This window comes from Tachypleus tridentatus, chromosome 4 (genome assembly GCF_004210375.1).
Source record: "Tachypleus tridentatus isolate NWPU-2018 chromosome 4, ASM421037v1, whole genome shotgun sequence".
NCBI classification, from domain to species: domain Eukaryota; kingdom Metazoa; phylum Arthropoda; class Merostomata; order Xiphosura; family Limulidae; genus Tachypleus; species Tachypleus tridentatus.
The window spans coordinates 101988574-102010842 of NC_134828.1; the positions used below are offsets into that span (position 1 = coordinate 101988574).

At 33.9% G+C, this 22269-nt stretch overlaps 1 protein-coding gene across 2 annotated transcripts in view; it reads left to right on the top strand.

Annotated features, from left to right (window-relative positions):
• Positions 1 to 3000: 3000 nt before the first annotated feature.
• Positions 3001 to 22269, top strand: part of ergic53 (lectin, mannose binding protein ergic53) — a 47278-nt gene continuing 28009 nt past the window's right edge. For both annotated transcript variants that reach the window (XM_076500217.1, XM_076500218.1), the window contains exons 1-6: positions 3001 to 3195; positions 11692 to 11748; positions 12676 to 12773; positions 20139 to 20246; positions 20848 to 20909; positions 21290 to 21389. In XM_076500217.1, coding sequence (XP_076356332.1) covers positions 3027 to 3195; positions 11692 to 11748; positions 12676 to 12773; positions 20139 to 20246; positions 20848 to 20909; positions 21290 to 21389 — 594 coding nt within the window. In that variant the 5' untranslated portion in view covers positions 3001 to 3026. The remainder of the gene's footprint in view (positions 3196 to 11691; positions 11749 to 12675; positions 12774 to 20138; positions 20247 to 20847; positions 20910 to 21289; positions 21390 to 22269) is intronic.

Here is a 22269-nt window from a genome sequence, read left to right on the forward strand (position 1 = left end):
AAACTGAAAAAAGATCCACCAAAGTTATACATGAACGAATCACTTTTACAGACTGCTACTTCTGCTAAATTTTTAGGATTAACTTATGATACCAAATTAATGTGGATACAGCATACTAACAATATCCTGTCTAGAATCTGGAAAAGATCAAATTATACAAAAAGTCTTTCAAGTAAAAATCAAGGTACATTACCTGATAATATAATAAAAATCTACAAAACATACATTAGACCTATAATAGAATATGCATGTCCTGTCTGGATAAACATAACACAAGAACAATTACACAAACTTCAAAAATATAAAATTCAATCTTAACTTCAACCTATAAAGTTCCACGTAGTACTTCATCCGCATTCATGCACAAATATGCAAATATAAAGACAATATCTGCAAGACTCTGCATAATGCACTAAATTATTTTAATAAAACTTGGGATAAAAATTATTTATCTCGACAGATACTACATACATGAGGAACATAGTCCTATGTACCTCTCTCCTATAAATGTATATTTAAGAAATATAAATCAAGCTGGCTACCATGCACTAGACGCTTAAAACTAGTATTATTTCTTCTTCTTTTTTATGTTTTATTTTTTGTTTTTATTTTAGTTTATTTTTTATTATTATTATTTTATTTTTTCAATAAATATATATGGAAAAGGAAATATATATATATTTAAGAATGAAAGTGAAAAAAAAAGAATAAAAGAGGAAAAAATAAATAGATAAAGGAAAAAAAAAAAAAAAGGCAAATCAAGACAATACATGGACATTGCCTTGAAAAGGGCTAGAGTACTGTGGAATACACCGGCCCCAAAGCACTACAACAACTACATAATAGTAGCCAACATGAAAGCTAGGGATGGAGGAAGAAGTCTTGTGCTCCTGACCCTCCTGGGTATTTAAAAACTCAACATACCCAAATACCCACAAAGAAGAAGCGAACAGGAAAAAGGATCATGAGGCGAAGCCTGTCCGTTGGCTGATAAAAGTACTTTTGATGTTTAAAATTCAGGCACACTTTATCCAGTTTTTCCTAGTTTGTTTCCTGTGAATATTTTCTATCACTCGTATTTAGTGTTGGAGTCTTTCTCGAAACAAGGAAACCTTGACTGGTAAAGAGTTTGTTTTTGGTTTTGAATTTCGCGCAAAGCTACACGAGGGCTATCTGCATTAGCCATTCCTAATTTAGCAGTGTAAGGGCCCGGCATGACCAAGTGGGTTGAGGCGTGCGACTCGTAATCTGAGAGTCACGGGTTCGCATCCACGTCGCGTCAAACATGCTCGCCCTTTCAGCCGTGGGGCGTTATAATGTTACAGTCAATCCCACTATTCGTTGGTAAAAGAGTAGCTCAAGAGTTGGTGGTGGGTGGTGATGACTAGCTGCCTTCCCTCTAGTCTTACACTGCAAAATTAGGGACGGCTAGCGAAGATAGCCCTGGAGTGGCTTTGCGTTAAATTCAAAAAACAAAACAACAGCAGTGTAAGACTAAAGGGAGGCAGCTAGTCATTACCATTCACCGCTAACTTTTGGGCTACTTTTTTACCAACGAATAATGAGATTGACTGTGACATTATAACGCCCCCACGGCTGAAAGGGCGAGCATGTTTGATGGTATGGGGACTCGAACCCGCAATCCTCAAATTAGGAGTCGAATGCCAGGCCTGGTAAAAAGTAAGAACTGTCCTCTGACATATGCGAGTATACGCATTGAGCTGTCTTTCTTTGTTGTTTAAATAAATATTTTTACTTGTTTAAAACCTGTCCAGCTTATTTTTCTTATATTTAAAATAACATTCAGTCGTAATAGCTCATTTGAAAGAACTCTCGTAAATTTGCTGGAAGAACTCTGTTGTTATTGCAGAATATTACATATAAATACTTTTCGGGAAATAGGCTTTTAACTGAAAATCACAGTTATAAAAGAGAGTACAAAGAGAATTTTAAGGTTTTATTTTGAATTTGAATCTTATTACCAGATTGCATATGTTAAATTGCATTTTCAGATTTAGTTCTTAGACTGTACAAATTATCAGGCATGGTTAAGCGCGTAAGGCGTACGACTCGTAATCCGAGGGTGGCGGGTTCGAGCCCGCGTCGCGCTAAACATGCTCGCCCTCCCAGCCGTGGGGGCGTTATAATGTTACGGTCAATCCCACTATTCGTTGGTAAAAGAGTAGCCCAAGAGTTGGCGGTGGGTGGTGATGACTAGCTGCCTTCCCTCTAGTCTTACACTGCTAAATTAGGGACGGCTAACACAGATAGCCCTCGAGTAGCTTTGTGCGAAATTTCAAAACAAACACACAAATTATCAGTTTCTTTTATTACATCATTCTGACATCGTATTTCGATTGTATTACATGTCGTCCAGAAAAACAAATTTAGTTAAACTCTACGTTGATAATGAATAGTCAGCTGTATTTTGAATTTTTTAATAATCTATATTAAAATAATGAATGGGATTACGCATATCAAATTATATCGACTTCATTAAGTTACTTTGAATTTTGAAGTAAAGTACGTAATGTAAATTTTGCCTCCAGAAAAAGAAAGAAAATAACAAGTTTTAAGAGAGTTATTTTGCTGGTGTATACATTATACCATGATAAATATTTGTGGAGAAGAAACTACTATCTCCACGTGTTAAAAAACAAGCAAAATAAGCTCTGGTCAACGTCTTGCATACGATATGATAAATGTATGGGTAGATTCACTGACTTGAAAAGTATACTACCACGTGACTGACTACTTGTGATTTTATTGGACATAACTCTCTACGTGGCAGAATGTTAAGAACTGACCATTTCCTCATAACTTAGCAGGGAAATTTAAATTAAGCTTTACATTTCAATATTATAGAATTTTGAAAAATATTTTATAATAGGGTTCAAAGATGTTTCGTCTTAAATATGATAGGTTAGAATAGCTTTATCCTGTCTTTTAAGGACAAATTACAAGCCACGCGACAAAATCTTAGATTTAATGACTGAAGAGGGCGCTTCTTTCTTACACGTTTCACCATGGCTACAACGTTGAAACTGTTTTCTCTGTTTGGAAGTATTTTATGTGTTGTTTTAACAACAGGAGTTGTTGAGACACCTCATCCTAGATTTGAATATAAATTCAGTTTTAAAGGACCATATTTAGCACAAAAGGATGGAACCGTACCATTTTGGGAGTATGAAGGAAGTAAGTATAATATTGGCATCTTCCTTGTAAATTGTAATTGTGAACGTTACCGGTTTTCGTTAAACCTTTCTCAGTAATCGTATGGCATGTTTTCACATGCTGCAAATGTTTTGTGCAAAGGATATTTCTTCACAAAACTGAAGCTTGATTTTCAGTGCAAAGTAATGGAAATTTCAGTCTGAAACAAACTGTACAGTTTTAAATTTATGAACGAAGAAAGCGGGAACGTGAGTTGTGTAACTGCTTATATTTCGCATTTTCAGTGGCACAAGAAGTGAGGGAAGTAGCTCGTCACTTTTCAATCTGACTCAGTAAAAATGCCTTAAAATTAGAAACGTAATACTCAAAACAAGCAAGATAATGCATAAAATATGAACCAGGAGCTTCCAGGGCCCTTGGGTGAATCCTGGACCCTACCCATAAGGGGGGTGCACTTGTGGCAAATATTCCATCTCATAGTTTTTGTGATATAAACAATAGTCCCAACGTTTTTAATTTTTCTCCCCCTAAGAAATTATGGGTATTTATCTTGTCAAGCTTCTGGAGAATCCTGAAAATTTTAATAAGATTACCTCTTGTACATCTTTTCTCAAGAGAATAAAAGGTTACAAGGGTTGCAACCTATCTGTAAAATAGCCCTTGTATTCCCATAATCATCCTTGTAGTCCTTCTCTGAATCCTTTCAAGTAAGTCTTAGTTTCTTGTGACTTTTAAAAATAGTAGTAATATTGGCAACCTTTCAATGCTTGAACACTTGCTTACTATCTATTGATGTATGAAAAATGAGAGAGGCTAACATATCTGATATTTGATCTTCATTGAAAGCCTGAAGAAAACCTTGTCTGGTCTTGATACTTTAACTTTATGTTCTGTGTCTTTGTACTTTCATGATTTGGTTCAGTTCCAGTATTTTCTATCAGATGATCAGGGTTGATTTGGAATATTTCCAAAATCTCTTGTAAAAACAGACAATAAAATATTTAAAAGCTTGGCCATTTCAACACAAAACTTGTCATTAGCATTCTTTATTAACTAAGTCCTTATTTTTGTAATTTTAATTATCTTTAACATATATAAAAACCTTTGCTATTAGTTGTAATGTTATCAGCCATCTGATTCTTATGAGTACTGTTAGGTTTTTTAATTTTATTTTAATTGAAATTTATCTTTTTTATATTTCCATAAATCTTACAATCTGTTTGTTCATTTGAATTTCTTAAACTTGTGGTATTTATCCATGATTTTCTTCTTTATGCCCCTAGAAAGCTAGTTAGATTTGATTTTTGATGCTGTTATTCTCTAATTCTTAGGAACATGCATATTGTAAGTTAAAAGAAAGTTATTTATAAAGATTTCCAAGTTTGTGCTATGCAAGTTTTTAACTAATTATCTAAATTTTCCAATGATAAAACTTATCTCCTGCCATCAAAAGTCATTTTGATAATTAGGATTTAATATTTATTTTCTTTTTTACATCTCAACAAGTAGCAACAAATCTAAAATAGTCACTAACAGTTGGCACTCTGTGCATTTGGTATATAAATCCTTTCTGAATTGTTCAGGAAACCTGTCTGCCTCATTATTTAACTCTGTACAGTCCTAGTCAGTGTGTATAAAATTAGTTCTTCATGGTTTCTGAATAATCATTTTTTATTAATAACTTCTCAGTGACCTTACCTGTCATATCATGAGAAATACAGGCTGTAGTAATTGTTAATTAAGTATACACACACTTAAAGCTGCCACAGTTAACAGGTTAAATCTGAAAGACATCTTTAAAGTTAAAACTATTATTCAAGTTACATTTTAAATTTTATTTTATCAAAAAAATTGTTGCCCTATCCTATAAATTAATTTATTGTTTTCCAAGATCTCTCACCACTGTGCAAATTAAATATAATTATCTTCAATGAATGTATTTAGAGTTTCTACACAAATCGTATTATTTAACCTCATAAAGTGGAGCTCATTTCTGACATGTAATTCACTCTTACAGAACTATCCCATAAATCCAGGCATTCCTAATTACTCTAAGAATATCCCTGATAATCTAACACTTAGTACACTTGAAAGGGCAGTGCATCTATTTTTGTCTATAAACCTTTATAGGAGTTATTTTTTTACTTTTTAAACAGTTTTTGGGATTTGCATTTTTAACATCATTCACTATCAACATGCATGACAATGAGAGAAAGCTACTTGGAACTAGAAAGTAAATGTTTGTCTCATACTTTAACACCATGTAATCAAATTTTAGATCTCAGTCTTCCTATCTCTTCACTACTAATAACTTTTTAATGTATGGATCAGATCATTGATGCAGCCAAAAGTATTAATTCCTTTAGAAACTGGTAACTGATTATTAACTGTACATATTTCTATAGCTATAACTTACAGTTCTCCTCAATTTATAAATTGTTATTTTCAGAGTAAGATTATTATTTCTGTTATATATAATACTGACTAAAACTTATTTTGTACAATGTGTTTAGTTTTTGTATTTGTATTGTAGGAAATATATTAGGCTTGGGAAAGCATATAGTCTAACAGTTATATCACGAGTTTTTACATTTATTGTTTGGCATTTTTCTGATTTCTTGGTCTAAATATTCATCAAAACTTATCATTAGACATTTTTACAGGCTTGTAATATTTATAGCATGTCTTTTCATGAAGTTGCTGAGCATTCTTATAAGAATTTGCATGCTTTTTTTTGTGTGTAATAATATTAAATTTACCTATCTTCCATTTCCCATTTGTCTTCCTGTTTGAATGTTTATAATCTTCTGTGTCTTATGCATGATTTCAGATGTTATATTGCCTAATCAGCTTTCTTCTATGGTCCCCACCGTTATTTATTTGTCTATCCACTGGAACCCTTCCTACATAAGTGATGTTTCACTCTCCACCCTCACAGGTTAGATTTGCCAACATTTCAGGCTGCTGTATTCATTCTCTTCTGCAGATTCCCTATAGCTTGTTTTTACAGGCATTGTCACATCAGATTAGACACTTTATCTTTCACTGGCTGCCTGTCTCTGTTGTCATTTGGAGGGAATCATCCAGACAAATATCACCCAACTTGTTCATCTCCCATAAACCTGTTGGGTAGCCATTTCATGCTCATCAGGATACTGCATTATGCCTGTAACTATATTACACACATCACTTCAGTTATGAGTTGGTACATTTATTAAGTTCTGTATTTCTTTTTACAGTGCCACACTTCTCTTCCATATTGGATTCCACTTTGTGGCAAGTAATGCCTGTACAGGTATAATTATTCTTAAATCCACAGTGTATGGTCTATAATGTCAATAACTTCCATCTTTGAGATTAGGCGTTTTTTGGCAAGATCACAAGTAGACTCTTCGTCACAGTGTTTTGCATCATAAGTATGTCTGTCCCAGACTGTACACTCATAGACTACCATGAGTAAAACAGAAGGGGATTGCTGCCTATCCTGCCTCTTCTTCATTTGCATAAATCAAAAATGGTCTGCTTTTAAAAATTGGTTTCGTAGTCACCTTTGCATTTTCTGTGGTGCTGTGTTCATCTGGACTCTCCAATATATTATTCCTTCTTTTTCAGTGGAGTATGGGATTTCTTACCACTTATCACATTCTACTAGTTGCTGGGGTGGTGAACTATGTAGGCTTCCTCCAAAGTGTGCTCAATCCCACTCAGTTACCCTTGGTGTGGATTCCTATACATGGTGAGGAGACCTTCCAGGGAAGGTTCTGTTCTTTCAGCTTACCTCCTCTGGGATCTATAAACCACCTGTGTGTTTGCTGTGCATGATGCCCTATGAAGGGGAGGAGAGGATCATGGTGGTTGAGGGGTCCAGCCCTAACAGCCCTGTAGATGGGTGACCTTGGGGTGGCCCCCCTTGGGTCATTTGGGTGGTCCACTTGGGCTATGGTCAACCAAGTACTGGTGTTGGATATTCTCAACAGGTGTTATGGACATTGTATCTGGTGCTAGTGTTTGGGTATAGTGCTCATTAAACCTTGGCATTGCTACAGTGTCCTTGTTTGATATTGTAGTGCGTCACCTCATTGGGATCCATGACGGGTGGGGTCAGTGGGCACCGAAATATTCTGCTTTTTTTTATGGATTCTCCAGATAAAAACTTAAAGAAAATAGTGAAAAAACAGTCCATAGGTAAATGACCACATCTAGAAGATTCTGAGCAGCAATCTTTAACATCTGTAACACCTGTTGTACCTCATTTTCTTATCCTACCTTCTCTTTAGGGCAAATGTCTCCTTTTTTCATTCAGAAGGGACTTGCTGGCTCTCCAAAGTCAGTAAAGAAGCTTCGATCTGAAGACATATTGATAGAAACATTCACATCTCAACAGAATGAACTCCTCTTGAATTCAAAGGCAATTGGGGATATATCCATTGAGGTTATACCTCATGTTACTTTGAATTTGCCAAGAGGAGTTATTGTTGAGAAGGATTTGAAGAACACCCCCAAGTTGGAGATTCTTGCTGGTTTCTCCACCCAAGGAGTTTCTGCAATGAGGCGTATCTCCACTTGTAAAGATAGAATTATGATGCTGACCAGTATCCTCCTTCTGGCATTTACATCACCAAGTCCACCTGCCACCATCAAGGCAGGTTATCTTAATTGCAGGGTATGGCCATACATTCCAAACCCTTTCTGATATTTCCAGTGTGAGTGGTTCGATCACTCAAAGACATGATGTTGTGGTTCCTTGACGTGCTTGTTGTGGTGGCAAGGACCACGATGCCTGTGAGTGTGAAATTGACTCTCATTGCATCAATTGCAATGGCTCTCATCTCATCCTACTTTTAGTCTTGCCCTAAATGGTTTGAAGAAAAAGAGAGGTGCAGCATTTGAAAACAATTCATAACATTACTTATCTTGAAGCTCGAAAGTTGCTGTCCACCACTTCATCTCGGACATATGCTGCAGCACTTTTTTCACTACTACAGTGGGAGTGCAGATGGATCTCTCTGTGCCTCCAAAAGAATCGTTTTCAAAACAAATGAAAAGTCTTTTGACCTCCATGGTTAAAAGTTGCTGAATCAACTTCAACACCCATCTCTGTCCCTTACATACATTTCAAGAAATCCCAAGATCCACTTCCTTTGGTTCTGGGTACAGGCATTTCCTTGGATACACCTACTTCTCCCACCATAAGATGCAAAATTATCATTCATTCATGTCCTCAGTCACTGGAATCCTCTTCCAACAGCAAAGACCTGCCCAATTGACCCAGGGCAGGATCCATGGAGGTCATTAGATCTCCCTCAAATAAAGACAGTAAAGACAAAAGTGATTCCAATATGTATCTTGTGTAAATTATCATGTGTCACTTTTTCACCTGTAGGAGCATGGTATACTTGTGGTGCATGTGACTCCCTTTATGTGCCTCTATCAAACTATTATTTCTCGTTTGGCAGTGCATGTGCTTAGTGTTTATTTTTTGATGTGATTTCAGTTTGAGATACAGTTCTTTTCAAAATGGTTGAACTTTACAAACTACCCTGTTTTCTTTAGAATTATTTTAATTCTACCTCATCATAATCACTTTTTTTTTTAAATAAATTTTGCCTTTTTGTTGACTCTAATTGTGAATAATAATGTCGGTGTCATCACTTCAAATGTTTAAACTTTGACAGGCACTTTATCTTGGTGTCAGGTATGGGCAATTCAACAGGAGATTTATCAATGTTTGTTCACAGGGAGATTAATATTACACGAGTTAACCTGTATTTTTTCTTTTATTATGGATCTCCTAAATCCGAATAAAAAAAACAAAAAAAAAAACAATCCTTGGTAAAGGACCAAGTCTTGAAGGCTCTGAACAGCAGTCTCCACCTTCTTCTACGCCTGTACCTCATTTTATCGTACCACATTTTATCTTGCAGCATCATTTTAGGCATGTTCTTTGAGTTTACTCCTGATGCTGAACACTGTCATTGGCAGTGGTGACACTGTACACCTAACTTGTGTTTTAAAAGTTTTAAGATCCTCTTTAATCCCATTTAAATTTTTTACTTGATTTTTAAAGTTTTTTAGTTTTATCTTGATTTATTTTTACATTTCACAATGACTACTTTTACATTGTTTGGCACAGAGTGTTCAGTTGCTTTGCACCAATAAATGCTAAACAACCAATTGTTCATTGTGTAAATCATACCTTAGTGGATACATAACTAGTTATTTCACATTTTATGACTATTTGATTAGGAAAGTTACTTTTCTGTATGATTGTGTGAAGGCACTGAATAAATTTATTTTTTAGTGGGAAGTAACATTAAGCTAAGGGAGAGTCCTATAAAAGTATTGTTAAATTAATGTAAAGCTTGTAATTTAAAAATGTCCACCCTAACAAATAATGTATCTATTAAAGGTGAATTTTCAACAAATTTAATAATTGCCTTAGAAACTGTACTTTGGTTAGGTATAATTCCTGTGTGGTTGTCATATTTTTAAACACTTTACTTTTTGAGTAAAAAATGAAACAAAATATGCGGGTCCTTGAACACAAGTTCCTCTCGGTCATTTGGCTGTTTCCATGACGTTTTACAACTATGACGTAATAGTTGCCAAACACGCTTTATTGTGCGTCGACCATTTTGTTCCTTTCAGTGCCTGTGTGTTATGTAAATCTTTTGGTGCTTTTTTTGGATTACATACTTTGTGAGACTATTTTTTGTCTTGATATTGCTACTTTATGTTTGTTTTATGATAACATGGTTTACTGCGTTGCTCATGGTTGTAAAAACAGTTTGGCATCTGGCAAAAGCTTCTTTTTGTTTCTGTGCAAGGAGAAGGAACCGGCAAGGTGGTGATAGTGGGTGTGGATGGTCAATAGGAAGAACTGGACTCCTTCACACCATGCAAAACTGAAACAAACATCTCATTGGGCTTTGGAAATATTGATACACTTGAGATGACTAAGTAGGATCATAGTTTTGGACAAACAGTATCTTTTAATTGTAGGTTAAACTCAAATATACTATTTTAGGTTTAACCGCATCTTGAAAAATACACACTTGGGACTTGGTTCCTCATCACCGAAGGCGAAGGGACCATTCAAGTCAACAAATTCATAGTATGATGCTTCTAAGACATCGATATTCAGACAGTTTCCATCAAAGCCTCGGGTCTGGGTAATGCACTCTTCATCTTTTAATCGGTTTGACACCTTGTTGTAATAGCGACAACAAATGCACTCTCTCCTGGTTGGCATCTGCTCGCATAAACCATACCTACACCTTGCACAAACATACAGAATATGTCATATAAATTATACATTTATGGTAAATATTAAATTAACTATTCAGACTGCTACATCTAGTTTGATTTTATAGACAGAATTATGACATATAATTGAAATTCATTTTGTTACGAGTCATAAATACCCGGTACAATGATTGTGAAAGGGCCGAGTATTAGTTACCATAGTTGGCAAAGTATAAACAAATAAAACCCAGTCTGTGATACCAATAATTTATAAACACCAGACAGGTTTCGAGATGCTTAAAATTGCACTTGAAATAATACAGACCATATTTGTTGTCATGACTTAGGCTTACCATTCTTCCACTGGAGGTGTGACTGACTTTCAACCAGCCTGGGCGCTATCAGTATCACTCACAGTTCCACTACTCTTGCTCGTGGAACTGCCCTTATCACTAGAACTTGTCAGATCTGTGTCAAAAGTAACTGTTCTAGGTTCGTTCAGAGTAGGTTCGAATTGATATGGCGCTACTTGACACTGTTCAGAACACAAAGTCAAAACAGACTCCGCCTCTGCTTCTCCGTATGCATTGGCCATGTTTATTTACATTCAATGAGCTGGCGTTAGCGGTTTGTTTGGCAACTATTACGTCACAGTACTTTTCCTAGCGGCAAACATAAAAACTAAAATGTTCGGATTGCCGCTCAGAAAGGGCTCTTTCTGCACTAAGTTCTATGTTTCATTTATTAGCACATTTTTTATAAAAAATGTGAACCTGCAAAATACATCAGTATGAGTAGTTCTTTTGACTGCAAAGTTTTCTTTTTCCTGTAAAATTCATCTTTAAGTTGTAAATAATTTTGTATTAGGTTTGATATACTTTTAACAGAATGCATTAATAAGTTTGATAATGCACGTGAAAATTATTGTACTATACAAAACATTAGCAACTGATGGGTTACTGGCAATATATTCAATTTTTTAATGTGTGAACAGACCAGCTGTAAATAAGATTTCTTTCTTCAGCATGCAGAATTTGAATGTTTAACATTAGTTAGAGCTAACACAGTGGTACAGTATTATAATTCACATAGGCAACTGATGACCTGTAATATGTATGTATTTGTTGCTGAGCATTTTATGGGCTTATTATTGAAATGTTTTCTCTATTCTGGAAAACAGAGTCTTTGAAAGTATGGTAAGTTTGGATAGTTCTGTGAGGTTTTATATTTGTATACCTGTAAAATTAGTTTTCTTTTTTTTCCTATGTATAGGTGCAATTGCAAGTGAAGAAATGGTAAGGATCACCCCTTCTCTGAGAAGCAAAAAAGGTAAGAACCAACAGTTTTCAACTGTGGCTGTTTGAAATTTAGTGTGAAAATGTAAACTAGTATCATGGAACAAGCTGCGAAATATCAAATTCCTTAAAAAATGAAAGATCGTAATTGCATTTATTCTTTCAGTTTTTGTTTTATTAATCTGTGGATTACTTGTTTTGACTGGAAACAGATGTGTATCATTTCAATATTATGAGTTTAAACACTGCTGTATTGCTTCCATTTGTGAATAACAATAGCTGACTGATCATGCATGTTTAAAGTAGCAAATGAACATATAATTAAGCATAAATTATTTGTAAGTATGTTGTCTACTTTAAGCCTGTTATCAGGGAAAAGCTTCATTCCAGTTGGCAGGTGATTTGGCTTCAACAATTTCATAGTAGATTTTTCAGACTACTATTATAACCAGTATTTGGCCATCTAATTTGCATGGTAACTAGAAGGAGAAAGCTGTTCTGTATACATGCATACATGTTCTGTATTTCATATCTTAGTGGTTACACAGCTAGTTATTTCACATTTTTATGATGACTATTTGATTAGGAAAGTTACTTTTCTGTATGATTGTGTGAAGGCACTGAATAAATTTATTTTTCAATGGGAAGTTACATTAAGCTACAGGGGAGTATTATAAAACTACTGTTAAATTAATGTAAAGCTGGTAATTTAGAAATGTCCAGCCTGACAAATAATGTATCTATTAAGTTGTAAACAATTTGGTATTTTATTACTCTGTAGTAATTAATAACTTGTTTTTAATTTATCTGTTTGACTACCAGAAAGAATTTTAGGAATTTCAGTTCATTTTGTAATGAGCATTAATAACATACCTCTAAGTTTATGGCAGTCTTACCATTCATGATTGTTGAAATGATTAATGAGGCTTTATTTTGTTTTATATACATTTATGACTAATAGGATCCATTTGGACTAAAGCCAAAACTAATTTTGAATGGTGGGAGCTAGAGATGATTTTCAGAGTAAATGGCAGAGGAAGAGTTGGAGCTGATGGTTTGGTGAGATGTGATTTCATTCAATAATTTTATTGTGTTCCTACTTGTGAAGTGTACAAGTTGCTGTTTTAACTGTAATAACATTAACTGTATGAGCATTAGTGAAAAATTTGCATTTTCCATTTTAAACTAATCTCAATCATAGTTATAAAATTCAATTAATCAATCAAATAGAGAATGCATTCTGTGTAGAATCTTTAAAGATCAAGTATTGATTCATTTCATTCAAGATGTTATGGTTGTTTTCCCTTTTTCAAATTTTTTTCCTGCTTTAAGAGAGTAAATTGCATGTTGTAAAATTACATTACTCAAAACCTCCACGTCTGGTTTGGCTTAAGAGTGATTTTTACTGTGGGAATATCATTCTATCTGTACTCAGTACATTGATAGTCTGTTATTTATATGCTTAGTTTGTTACTCACCATAAAAGTGACACAACAGAAATATGGCTCTTGGATGAAAAAAATGACCATCCTCTACAAATAATTGATACCGAGCATGTTGTTCCAGAGGTATCCCATCTAACCGATACAAAATAAGATAATATAGTCGGCTACTCAGCCAATGGACAGAAATAGTCTGATTGTGAAAACTCTTAGGCTATAGCTAAAATAAAAAAGCTGTTTGATACTTTTGAAATCTTCTAATTTCAGAACATCATGATGTGCATCTCCTACTTACTATATAATCTGATAAAAATTGACCATATTTCTTTGTTACTTAAATGGTTTCCTATATAGGTATATCAATATCTCCTGTAATGAAATGAAGTCTTGTTATATCACTTATGCTACCTTTCTTTTTCTTTCCAATGTATGGGGCTACATGCTATCTTAAAGTTGTAATCATAATGTTAAATTCATTTACTAAATGGTTAAGGTTTACATTAAAAATTTCAAATCAAGTAGTTTTTTCCTCTGAAGTATTAGGTTTTTCCTTGTTGAGTTTGCTTTAATGCTGTCAACAAGTGTGTGCTTTAATATTCTGAATGTCCTCCACCTAACTTATTTCCCATGCATCAAGAGATTATACATAGACTTTGAGTTCCCACCATAATTCATATTTTCTTCACAACAGTCATACTATTAGCTTTGCTACAATGGCATCAGAAGTCAACCTTCATTCTGATACAAACAGTGTGGGAACCTCTACAGTTTGTTCAACTTTGTTCAACAGTCTACTCGTAGTGTTCTGGATAACCTTGTTGCTGCACTGTCAGCCTTTATTGGTGAATGTATTTGGGTCATCAATTCCAAATCATCTTCTAGTGATTTTGATGCTATTCATGATTGTATAGGTGCTTTATTTGCATAACACTTATTACTTATGGTTTTGAACAAGATTGATCCTTTATTCAGGTCTATTTGCCTTCAATGTTTGCAAAGAAGGATTTTTTTTGCTACCCATAATTCTGAAGAAGCTTCTACTAATCAAATTATCTTTTTTGCAAGTATGTTATATTACAATCTTGAATCAATTTTTGAATTTCTTGGTTTACTTAAGTGATACTAGTGTCATGTTAGACAATTTATTATGTAAATTCATATTTCTTCCACACTTATTCTGTTATTCCAATAATTTTTTATGCTTTTAGAAACTACAAGAATTTTAATGCTTCATATTCCACTTCTTTGGTTGTGGGAAAGCACTCTTCTGCATGGTATTTTACTTTGGCCTTTGTCAGTTTTCTGCACTGCATGCTATGAATTGCCTTGTTTTGATTTTTTTAGTTAACTATTCTCATTATCCTAAGTTTTTCTTTTGGCGTGGATTCCTGTACATGGTGAGGGGACCTCCCAGGAAGGTTCTGTTCTTTCAGCTTACCTTCTTTGGAATCTGAACATGCACCCACGTGTTTACTGTGCATAACGATCTATAAAGGGGAGGAGAGGATCCTGGTGGTTGAGGGGTCCAACCCTAACACACCACTTTGGCCTTGAATTCCTGTAGACAGGCAGCCTTGGGGTGCCCCCCCCCCAGGCCATTTGGCTGGTCCACTTGGGCTAGGGTCAACCAAGTATCAGTGTTGGATGTTCTCAACAGGTGTTGTGGACACTGTATCTGATGCTGGTGTTTGGGTATAGTGCTCATGAAACCCTGGCATTGCTGCAGTGTCCTTGTTTGGTATTGTAGTGCATCTCCTCATAGGGCTCCATGATGGGTGGGGTCAGTGGGCACCGAAATAAAAACTTAAACTAAATAGTGAAAAAACAGTCCATAGGTAAATTACAACATCTTGAAGATTCTGAGCAGCAATCTTCAACATCTGTAACATCTATTGTACCTAATTTTCTCATTCTACATTCTCTTTCAGGCAAACCTTTAGGGCAAATGTCTCCCTTTTTATTCAGAAGAGACTTGTTGGGTCTTCAAAGTTGGTAAAGAAGCTACAATCTGGTGATATATTGATGGAAACATCCACATCTCAACACAGTGAACTCCTCTCGCATTCAAAGGCGATTGGAGATATTCCTATTGACCTAGCACCTCATGCTACTTTGAATTCATTATGAGGAGTTATTGTTGAGAGGCATTTGAAAAACATCCCCAAGTCAGAGATTGTTGCTGGTTTCTCCACCTAAGGAGTTTTGGCAATGAAGCTTATCTCCACTCACAAAGATGGAATTACAATGCCAACCAATGTCCTCATTCTGACATGTACTTCACCACATCCACCTGGTACCATCAAGGCAGATTATCTTAACTGCAGGATATTGCCATACATTCAAAACCTCGGATATTTCCAGTGTCAGCAATTCGGTCACTTGAAGACATCATGTCATGGTTCCTTGATGTGTGCTCATTATGGTGGTAAGGACCATGATGCCTATGAGTGTGAAACAAACCCTCATTCATGGAGGTTGACAGGCCTGCCTCGAATAAAGAAAAAGAAAAAAGAAGTGGACGAAAACAGAAAAGCTTTTCATCCAATTTGCCTACACACAAATAAAAATAATCAACTTGATACTGTGGAACTGTCGAGGTTTACATTTTAATCTGGATGACTTCAAAACACTGATTGCTTCCTACCATCTTTTGTTTTTTCTTACAAGAAACATTTCTGAAACCTGCTGATACAATCACCTTTTGGCAGTTTTTTTGTACAAAAATGACACTGTGTGATGGACGAGTGCATAGAGACATGGCACTCTTGATTGATCAGTACGTGCCACTTGACACACCCCTGGAGGCTTTAGCCGTTCGAGTTTCCTTTGGTCGTACCATCACTGTTTGTTCTCTCTGCATATCTCCTGAGGAGACCTATGATCAATCAGACCTTGATGCTTTCTTTGTATTTCCTTGTTGTAGGTGATGTAGTGAACTTACTTTCACTTTTGGGCTTTTTTATTCAAAAAGGTTTTCAAGGGCATCCATGGCATAAATGATTGGATAGAAAAAAACTTGAAATTAGGAATAAAATTTTTAAATTATTTTAGAAGTTAATTAGGAAGGTTACTAACACTTTAAACTTTTTTATTTTAGTTTTAAGCCTTTAAAAAAGTACAAAATGGTAGAAGTAGCATGCCTTAAAGAATCTCCAGGAAAAATTATGATGTACAGATAAAGTTTATTAAGATAACACTAAATTTAAGTGGTGTTGTTGTTTTTTATGTATTCTGGAGAAAATTACAATTACTTTTCATGTACAAGGTGTTATGAAAATTCTTTCATTTCCAGTGATTGTCAGCCAATTTCAGTAGAGTGAACCTTTCAGTGATTGTATGATTGGCTATGTCATTCTGTAGTTCATGAATTCATGAAAGTTGTCATTAACCTTTCTCAACTTTAATGACCTCCTAACATTGGATTTTTGAGTCAGTTTTGGGAGAACTTTTTTGCATCTTCCCCCTTTGTCTTATTATTTTTCAGGTATTGATCAATATCAATGCTTTCCATGAATGTACCTTCTAAGGGGATCCAATTTTGGTTACCTCTTTGGAAACATCTGTTCCAACCTCAAATATCCATCTTCCACACTGATGTTCATCATGTACAGTTCATAGCTGGTTTTGTGATCCTTTATTATGGAAGCTGGCTTCTCTTTTTGTGTAGCTTGAATGTTGTCACATTCTTGTAGGCATTCATTTTTGGCCATACACCAATCTAGTTGTATTGTCTATATATGTTGGTGTCTTCGACATTTTTGTTTTTCTCAAACTTATCAATAGATTATCTTATTTTTGTATGGTTATTTCATGTTCATGGCTTGTCTACTTCTTCTGTTGCATGCTACAGAGCTGTCCTCTTTGTTATCTTTGGAGGTTACATAAATCATCTTCCTCTTTTGTGCCTATACTTTCAGGATTTATTTTTAGCTTTTTGCTTACTCCATCCATGAGTGCCTATATAATGTTCTCAGTGGAATTTGAGTCTTGTTTTAAGATATTTTGCCCTTTATTGGAACCTTTACAATTTGTTTGCACTATCAATTTTTTTAAGACATGTTCTTGTTTTGTTCTCTTTGGATAACTGTGTAACTGCTTTATAATGTTGATTCTTGTACCCTTTTGTTTTGTTTCTGTTTGAAGGTTCGGTATTCATATCCTGATAGAGCTTTTTTACCAAAGACTTGAGCTGCAAGCAAGAGAGGCTAACTACTACTTTTCTCCATTTGTGTTACCTACCCCTGAATGATCCAGGTTTTCATTCAGAAGAACATATGTCCTGCCAGACTTATTTGTTGCTATATTGCATGAATGGAATTTTTCAGAGTTGATTGACATTAGTTTTTTATACTTTACAGTTAATATTTGTTTCATTCAAAGTAATAATTAGCTTGTGTTGTTAATCCATTTCATCTCTCTCAAGATGTACCTAAACACTGTATTAGTGAATATTTTGCTACCTGGTCTCCGTACCTTTTACAGAGCATGTGGTTCACTTACTTTACATCAATTTCATCTTCGCATCTCAGTTTTGGGATTTCATTTGCCTTCTGTGATTATTCTCAAGGCCAGATAGAAATAATAAGAAATTAGTTATTCTTTGTTTAATGTTTATTTAATGTTTGGAACCACATCTGTTTGTGGTGACCAAAATATTTCTGCTTTGTCTGGAATTATGAAATAGTTTGAAATATACTATCTTCTTAAGACATTCTGTACTTATATAGGTTTATCCAGTTAGAAGTTTTGCATATTCAATATTCATAACCCTATACATTTGTCCTAGACATAGTGCCACTAACTTTAAGGGGGCTTTTTTAATATGAGATGGTGTTGGTCATGGAAGTGGACAGAGGGTGCCATCTATGGCTGATGATACTTTGGGGGTACATTTTCCACCTCAATGGCACCTTCTTGGTTGGTCTAACGAGGGAATATCCGAGACAGGACAGAATTCTTCATAGTTATCTCAGTTTGAACCAGGATTTGAATTTTTTTTTTTAATTATTGTTTTTCTAATTACATTTTTATATACTAACTGTATTGTCCTAAAATTGTTGAGCTCAAACCTTGAGACAACTTGGTTCCACTAATTTGGCCTGTTTTGTCACTTACTGGCATTTTAAGATATGGATGAAGTGGAGTTACAGCTCATGGAGTATATGTCCACTTATAATATTTTACTGGGCTGCTCTCCAAAGAGTTTTCATTACAGGAGCTGGGTATTGTATTTCTCCTATCTGCATATATCACCATCTGTGTTGCCATCATGGGCTCCACAGAAATGATGAAATAATACTACCCTAGTAGATCCCTTTTATTATGCAAGCTGAAATGCATCCAGGATGAATGGGTACTCAATTTGATGAGAAGAATGCTTTATTTTTTAGTTCCAGTCTTTATATAAGGCTGGCCTGCTTCACTACTTCTAAATTGAATTCAGCTCTTTGAATCTTTTTTATTTCTTGATTATTCTGTCTAGTTAAGTACATCTTTACTGTGCTTTAACTTGTTATTTTTTTGCCTTGTAACTTACACATTTATAACTATTTGTATATCATTTTCACTGTCATGGGTTCCCACATTTGTAATGTGAGTATTCTGGCCTACAGTATTTCAGAGGTAAGTACCTGTATGAAATTTATTTTATTCCTAAAAATATCAAATCATGCAGTCCCAACCAAATTATAATAACTGGGCTATGTGTTGTTTTTATCATGACTGCAACATTCAGAAAATCTGAGGAAAGCAGAGTTCATATAATCACCTGGTGCATGTAATAAGACCCAAGGAAATTGGGAAAGTGGAGAAATATGGGTCGGCTACACATTTTTCAATTTGTAAAGGACATTCATTTTTGAGTCATGTTTGTTGACATTATAGGAGCAAACTCAAGAGAGAAAGGCCTAAGTGTTTCAGAGATGTGTATCTTTCTGAAATTCACTTTAATTGTAAAAAATTAAAAAAATTTAAAAAATGGAAATAATAATTCAGTTCTAATTAATTTGAGATTATGCATTAGTGGTTTATTGTAATCTGAGAATATTACAAGTGACTCTCATCTTAGTTATCATGTAAGATTTATAGAAATTCTTGATATTTTCTTACTAGTTTGCTTTATGTTTAAATTTATAATCCCTAAAGAGTTTATCAGTTAGAAAAATAATAAATATATTTCCTTGTTGTAGGTGATGTAGTGAACTTGCTTTCACTTTTGGGATTTTTTATTCATAAAGGTTTTCAAGGGCATCCATGGCATGAATGATTGGATAGAAAAAAACTGGAAATTAGGAATAAAATTTTAAAATTATTTTAGAAGTTAATTGGGAAGGTTACTAACACTTTAAACTTTTTTATTTTAGTTTTAAGCCTTTAAAAAAGTACAAAATGGTAGAAGTAGCATGCCTTAAAGAATTTTCAGGAAAAATTATGATGTACAGATAAAGTTTATTAAGATAACACTAAATTTAAGTGGTGTTGTTGTTTTTTATGTATTCTGGAGAAAATTACAATTACTTTTTAGGTAAAAGTTTAAAAATGTTTAAATGACACCATTGATATCTATGCAATGATGCCTAGTGTTTGTTCCAGCTTACATTTTTGGTATGATGTCATGAAAGGCATTTTTTAAAAAGTTAGTTATTTTGAAAAGTGGATGTACAGTTGTTATATATAATATTTTAAAAATAACCTTAAGTATTTAAATAGGTTTTGAAAGATGGTATTTGATAATAGTGGAATTTTGTGAAGTAAGCTTTAGTTACTGTGTTTTTAGCTAACCATTTCTTAACTTAAATCTATGCATATTTCAAAAGAAATTGAAATCACCATTACCTGTTTATAAAATTTATTTTCAAAAATAAGTTGGAGTTTTATGTTACTTGGTACTAATATCTTTAACTGTATGAGATTTTTTTATTCATGATTGTTTTTATCTTTTTTATGACCCAGCATTACTGACATATGTAATTTTTTTCCCTAGGCTTTCTGGTACGCAGACAAAAGAGAAAAAGAAGGACCTGTGTTTGGAAGCAGTGATAAATGGGTTGGTCTTGGCATCTTTTTTGATTCCTTTGACAATGATGGAAGGGTAAGTGAATTTTTAAAAACAAAAGCAACTATAAATATTTAAATATGTTGAAGCTTTCTAAGTTGGGTATTTTATCTAACGCATTTATTGACACTCAAAAGAATTATGCATGTTGTTTTATAACAGGTATGTTCAACAAATTTGTATGAACGAAATGCAACGACTTGTATTGGCACTTGTGTATAATGTTAAGACAATAAATACACAATTTTAAACTCAATAACAATTAAAATCCTTTCAAAATAATGACTAGGTGTTTCAGTGTATCGTGTGACATCTTATTTTAAGTGCAATGGCTGGTTATTTTTGCTATGAAATCATTTTTGTCTAGTAATCCATTTTACAGTAATAATGAATTTGACTTTTGCATGTATACAAGATATATGTTTTTAAGCAAATGAATGTTTCCAATAATAGCATTTTTGGTGTAGTAGTGAGGCAGTGATTATTGCTTTGCATTTTTTTGAGGGAGAAGTAAAAAGGTCTTCTTAAAGATGCAAAAAATATTGTTAATTTTGTATAAATTTATTCTTAATCAAACAGTTTGTTTCTTTTTATGAATTTGAATTTTTTTTTTTTATAAGTTACATTTTTTTGATAGGGTAATAATCCATATATCATGGCCATGACTAATGATGGAACAAAGGTCTATGATCATCAGAGGTAAGATTTATTGTACTGTATTATCAAATTACATTGTATTGGCAAACTGGTCTGTTTCTAATTGATTTGGGAAAAATTATAATGTTACTACTAACTGGTATGTTTTGGGAAATAATGGTTTTCAAATTAAAGGAACAAAATGAGATTTAAAACACGAGTTATAAAATGACATTTACTTGTGATATTGTTCATCACCTTAGTATACAGTTGATATCTATCTTGGGGGTGGGGAGGAACAAGAAAAAGACAGAGGGAGTTCAGCATTACTTTACTAAGTGACACTATATGTTTTATTATATAAATTTCATGAATGTCAATCTTAAAATGTTAAAACATTTTTGAAAACAAATATTGGTTTACACCTTGTATTCAACTTACAGTGATGGGATTAATCAACAATTGGCAGGATGCCTGAGAGACTTTCGAAATAAGCCTTTTGCTGTGAGGACTAAAATCCAGTATTACAGGAATGTACTTACAGTAAGTACTATTTCAATTTTTTATAGTCTTTAGTACAGTTATCTGTTTAATTTTCATATTTAGAATGAAATACTGTTTACCATGTGCTCTTGTTTTGTTTAATTTTATTGTCATCCTTATTTTCTATTACAAAAAATACAACTAAGTAAATGTAAATATTTTTGTGCTTTATGTAGTTAATTTATTTGGTGTATGGAGACTTGAGAAAACTGTGTTAAAAGGATTGTCAATAAGCAAATAAGGAAGTCACACGGTATCTGTTGTCTAGATAAAATTATGGTGTATCAGAACTACATTTTGACATTGTTTGGTATTTTTTAGATGATGTGATAACACCCAAAATTGATCACTTTTGCCCCTTTCTGTTTCAAAATATTCATACATTCAGTTCACAAGATTTAAGCAAATTGCAGATTTAGAATTTCCAAACAAAGGAATATGGATAACTTAGAGCACTGGTACCATCCAAAAAGAAATCCACAGTAATCGTATCCCAACTGTGATAAGTAGAATGAAGTATTGTGTAACAGATGAGACTCCACAAACATAAAGGTCAGTAGTAAAAAATTGACCCAGATAACAGTATAAAAGATTATCAAGAAGGATCTCTTGTTTAGAGAAATGACATAAATCATTTATAGAAGTTGGTTCTATGACCATATGTATTCAATTATTACATTTACATACTTTAAGCAGCTGGGGTACAAAATTAGTAGTCATGCTATTTGATATGAAGATGTACTCTTTTAGTAATCAGAATCAGGCTGTGTAGATGTTTGTGTGATCAAACTGCTGGGACTTGTTAAGAAAAATAGCTCGGATATTATAAATAAGTTACACTGTTTTTTTTTTTTTAAATAAGCAATTTTGCACGTGTTCC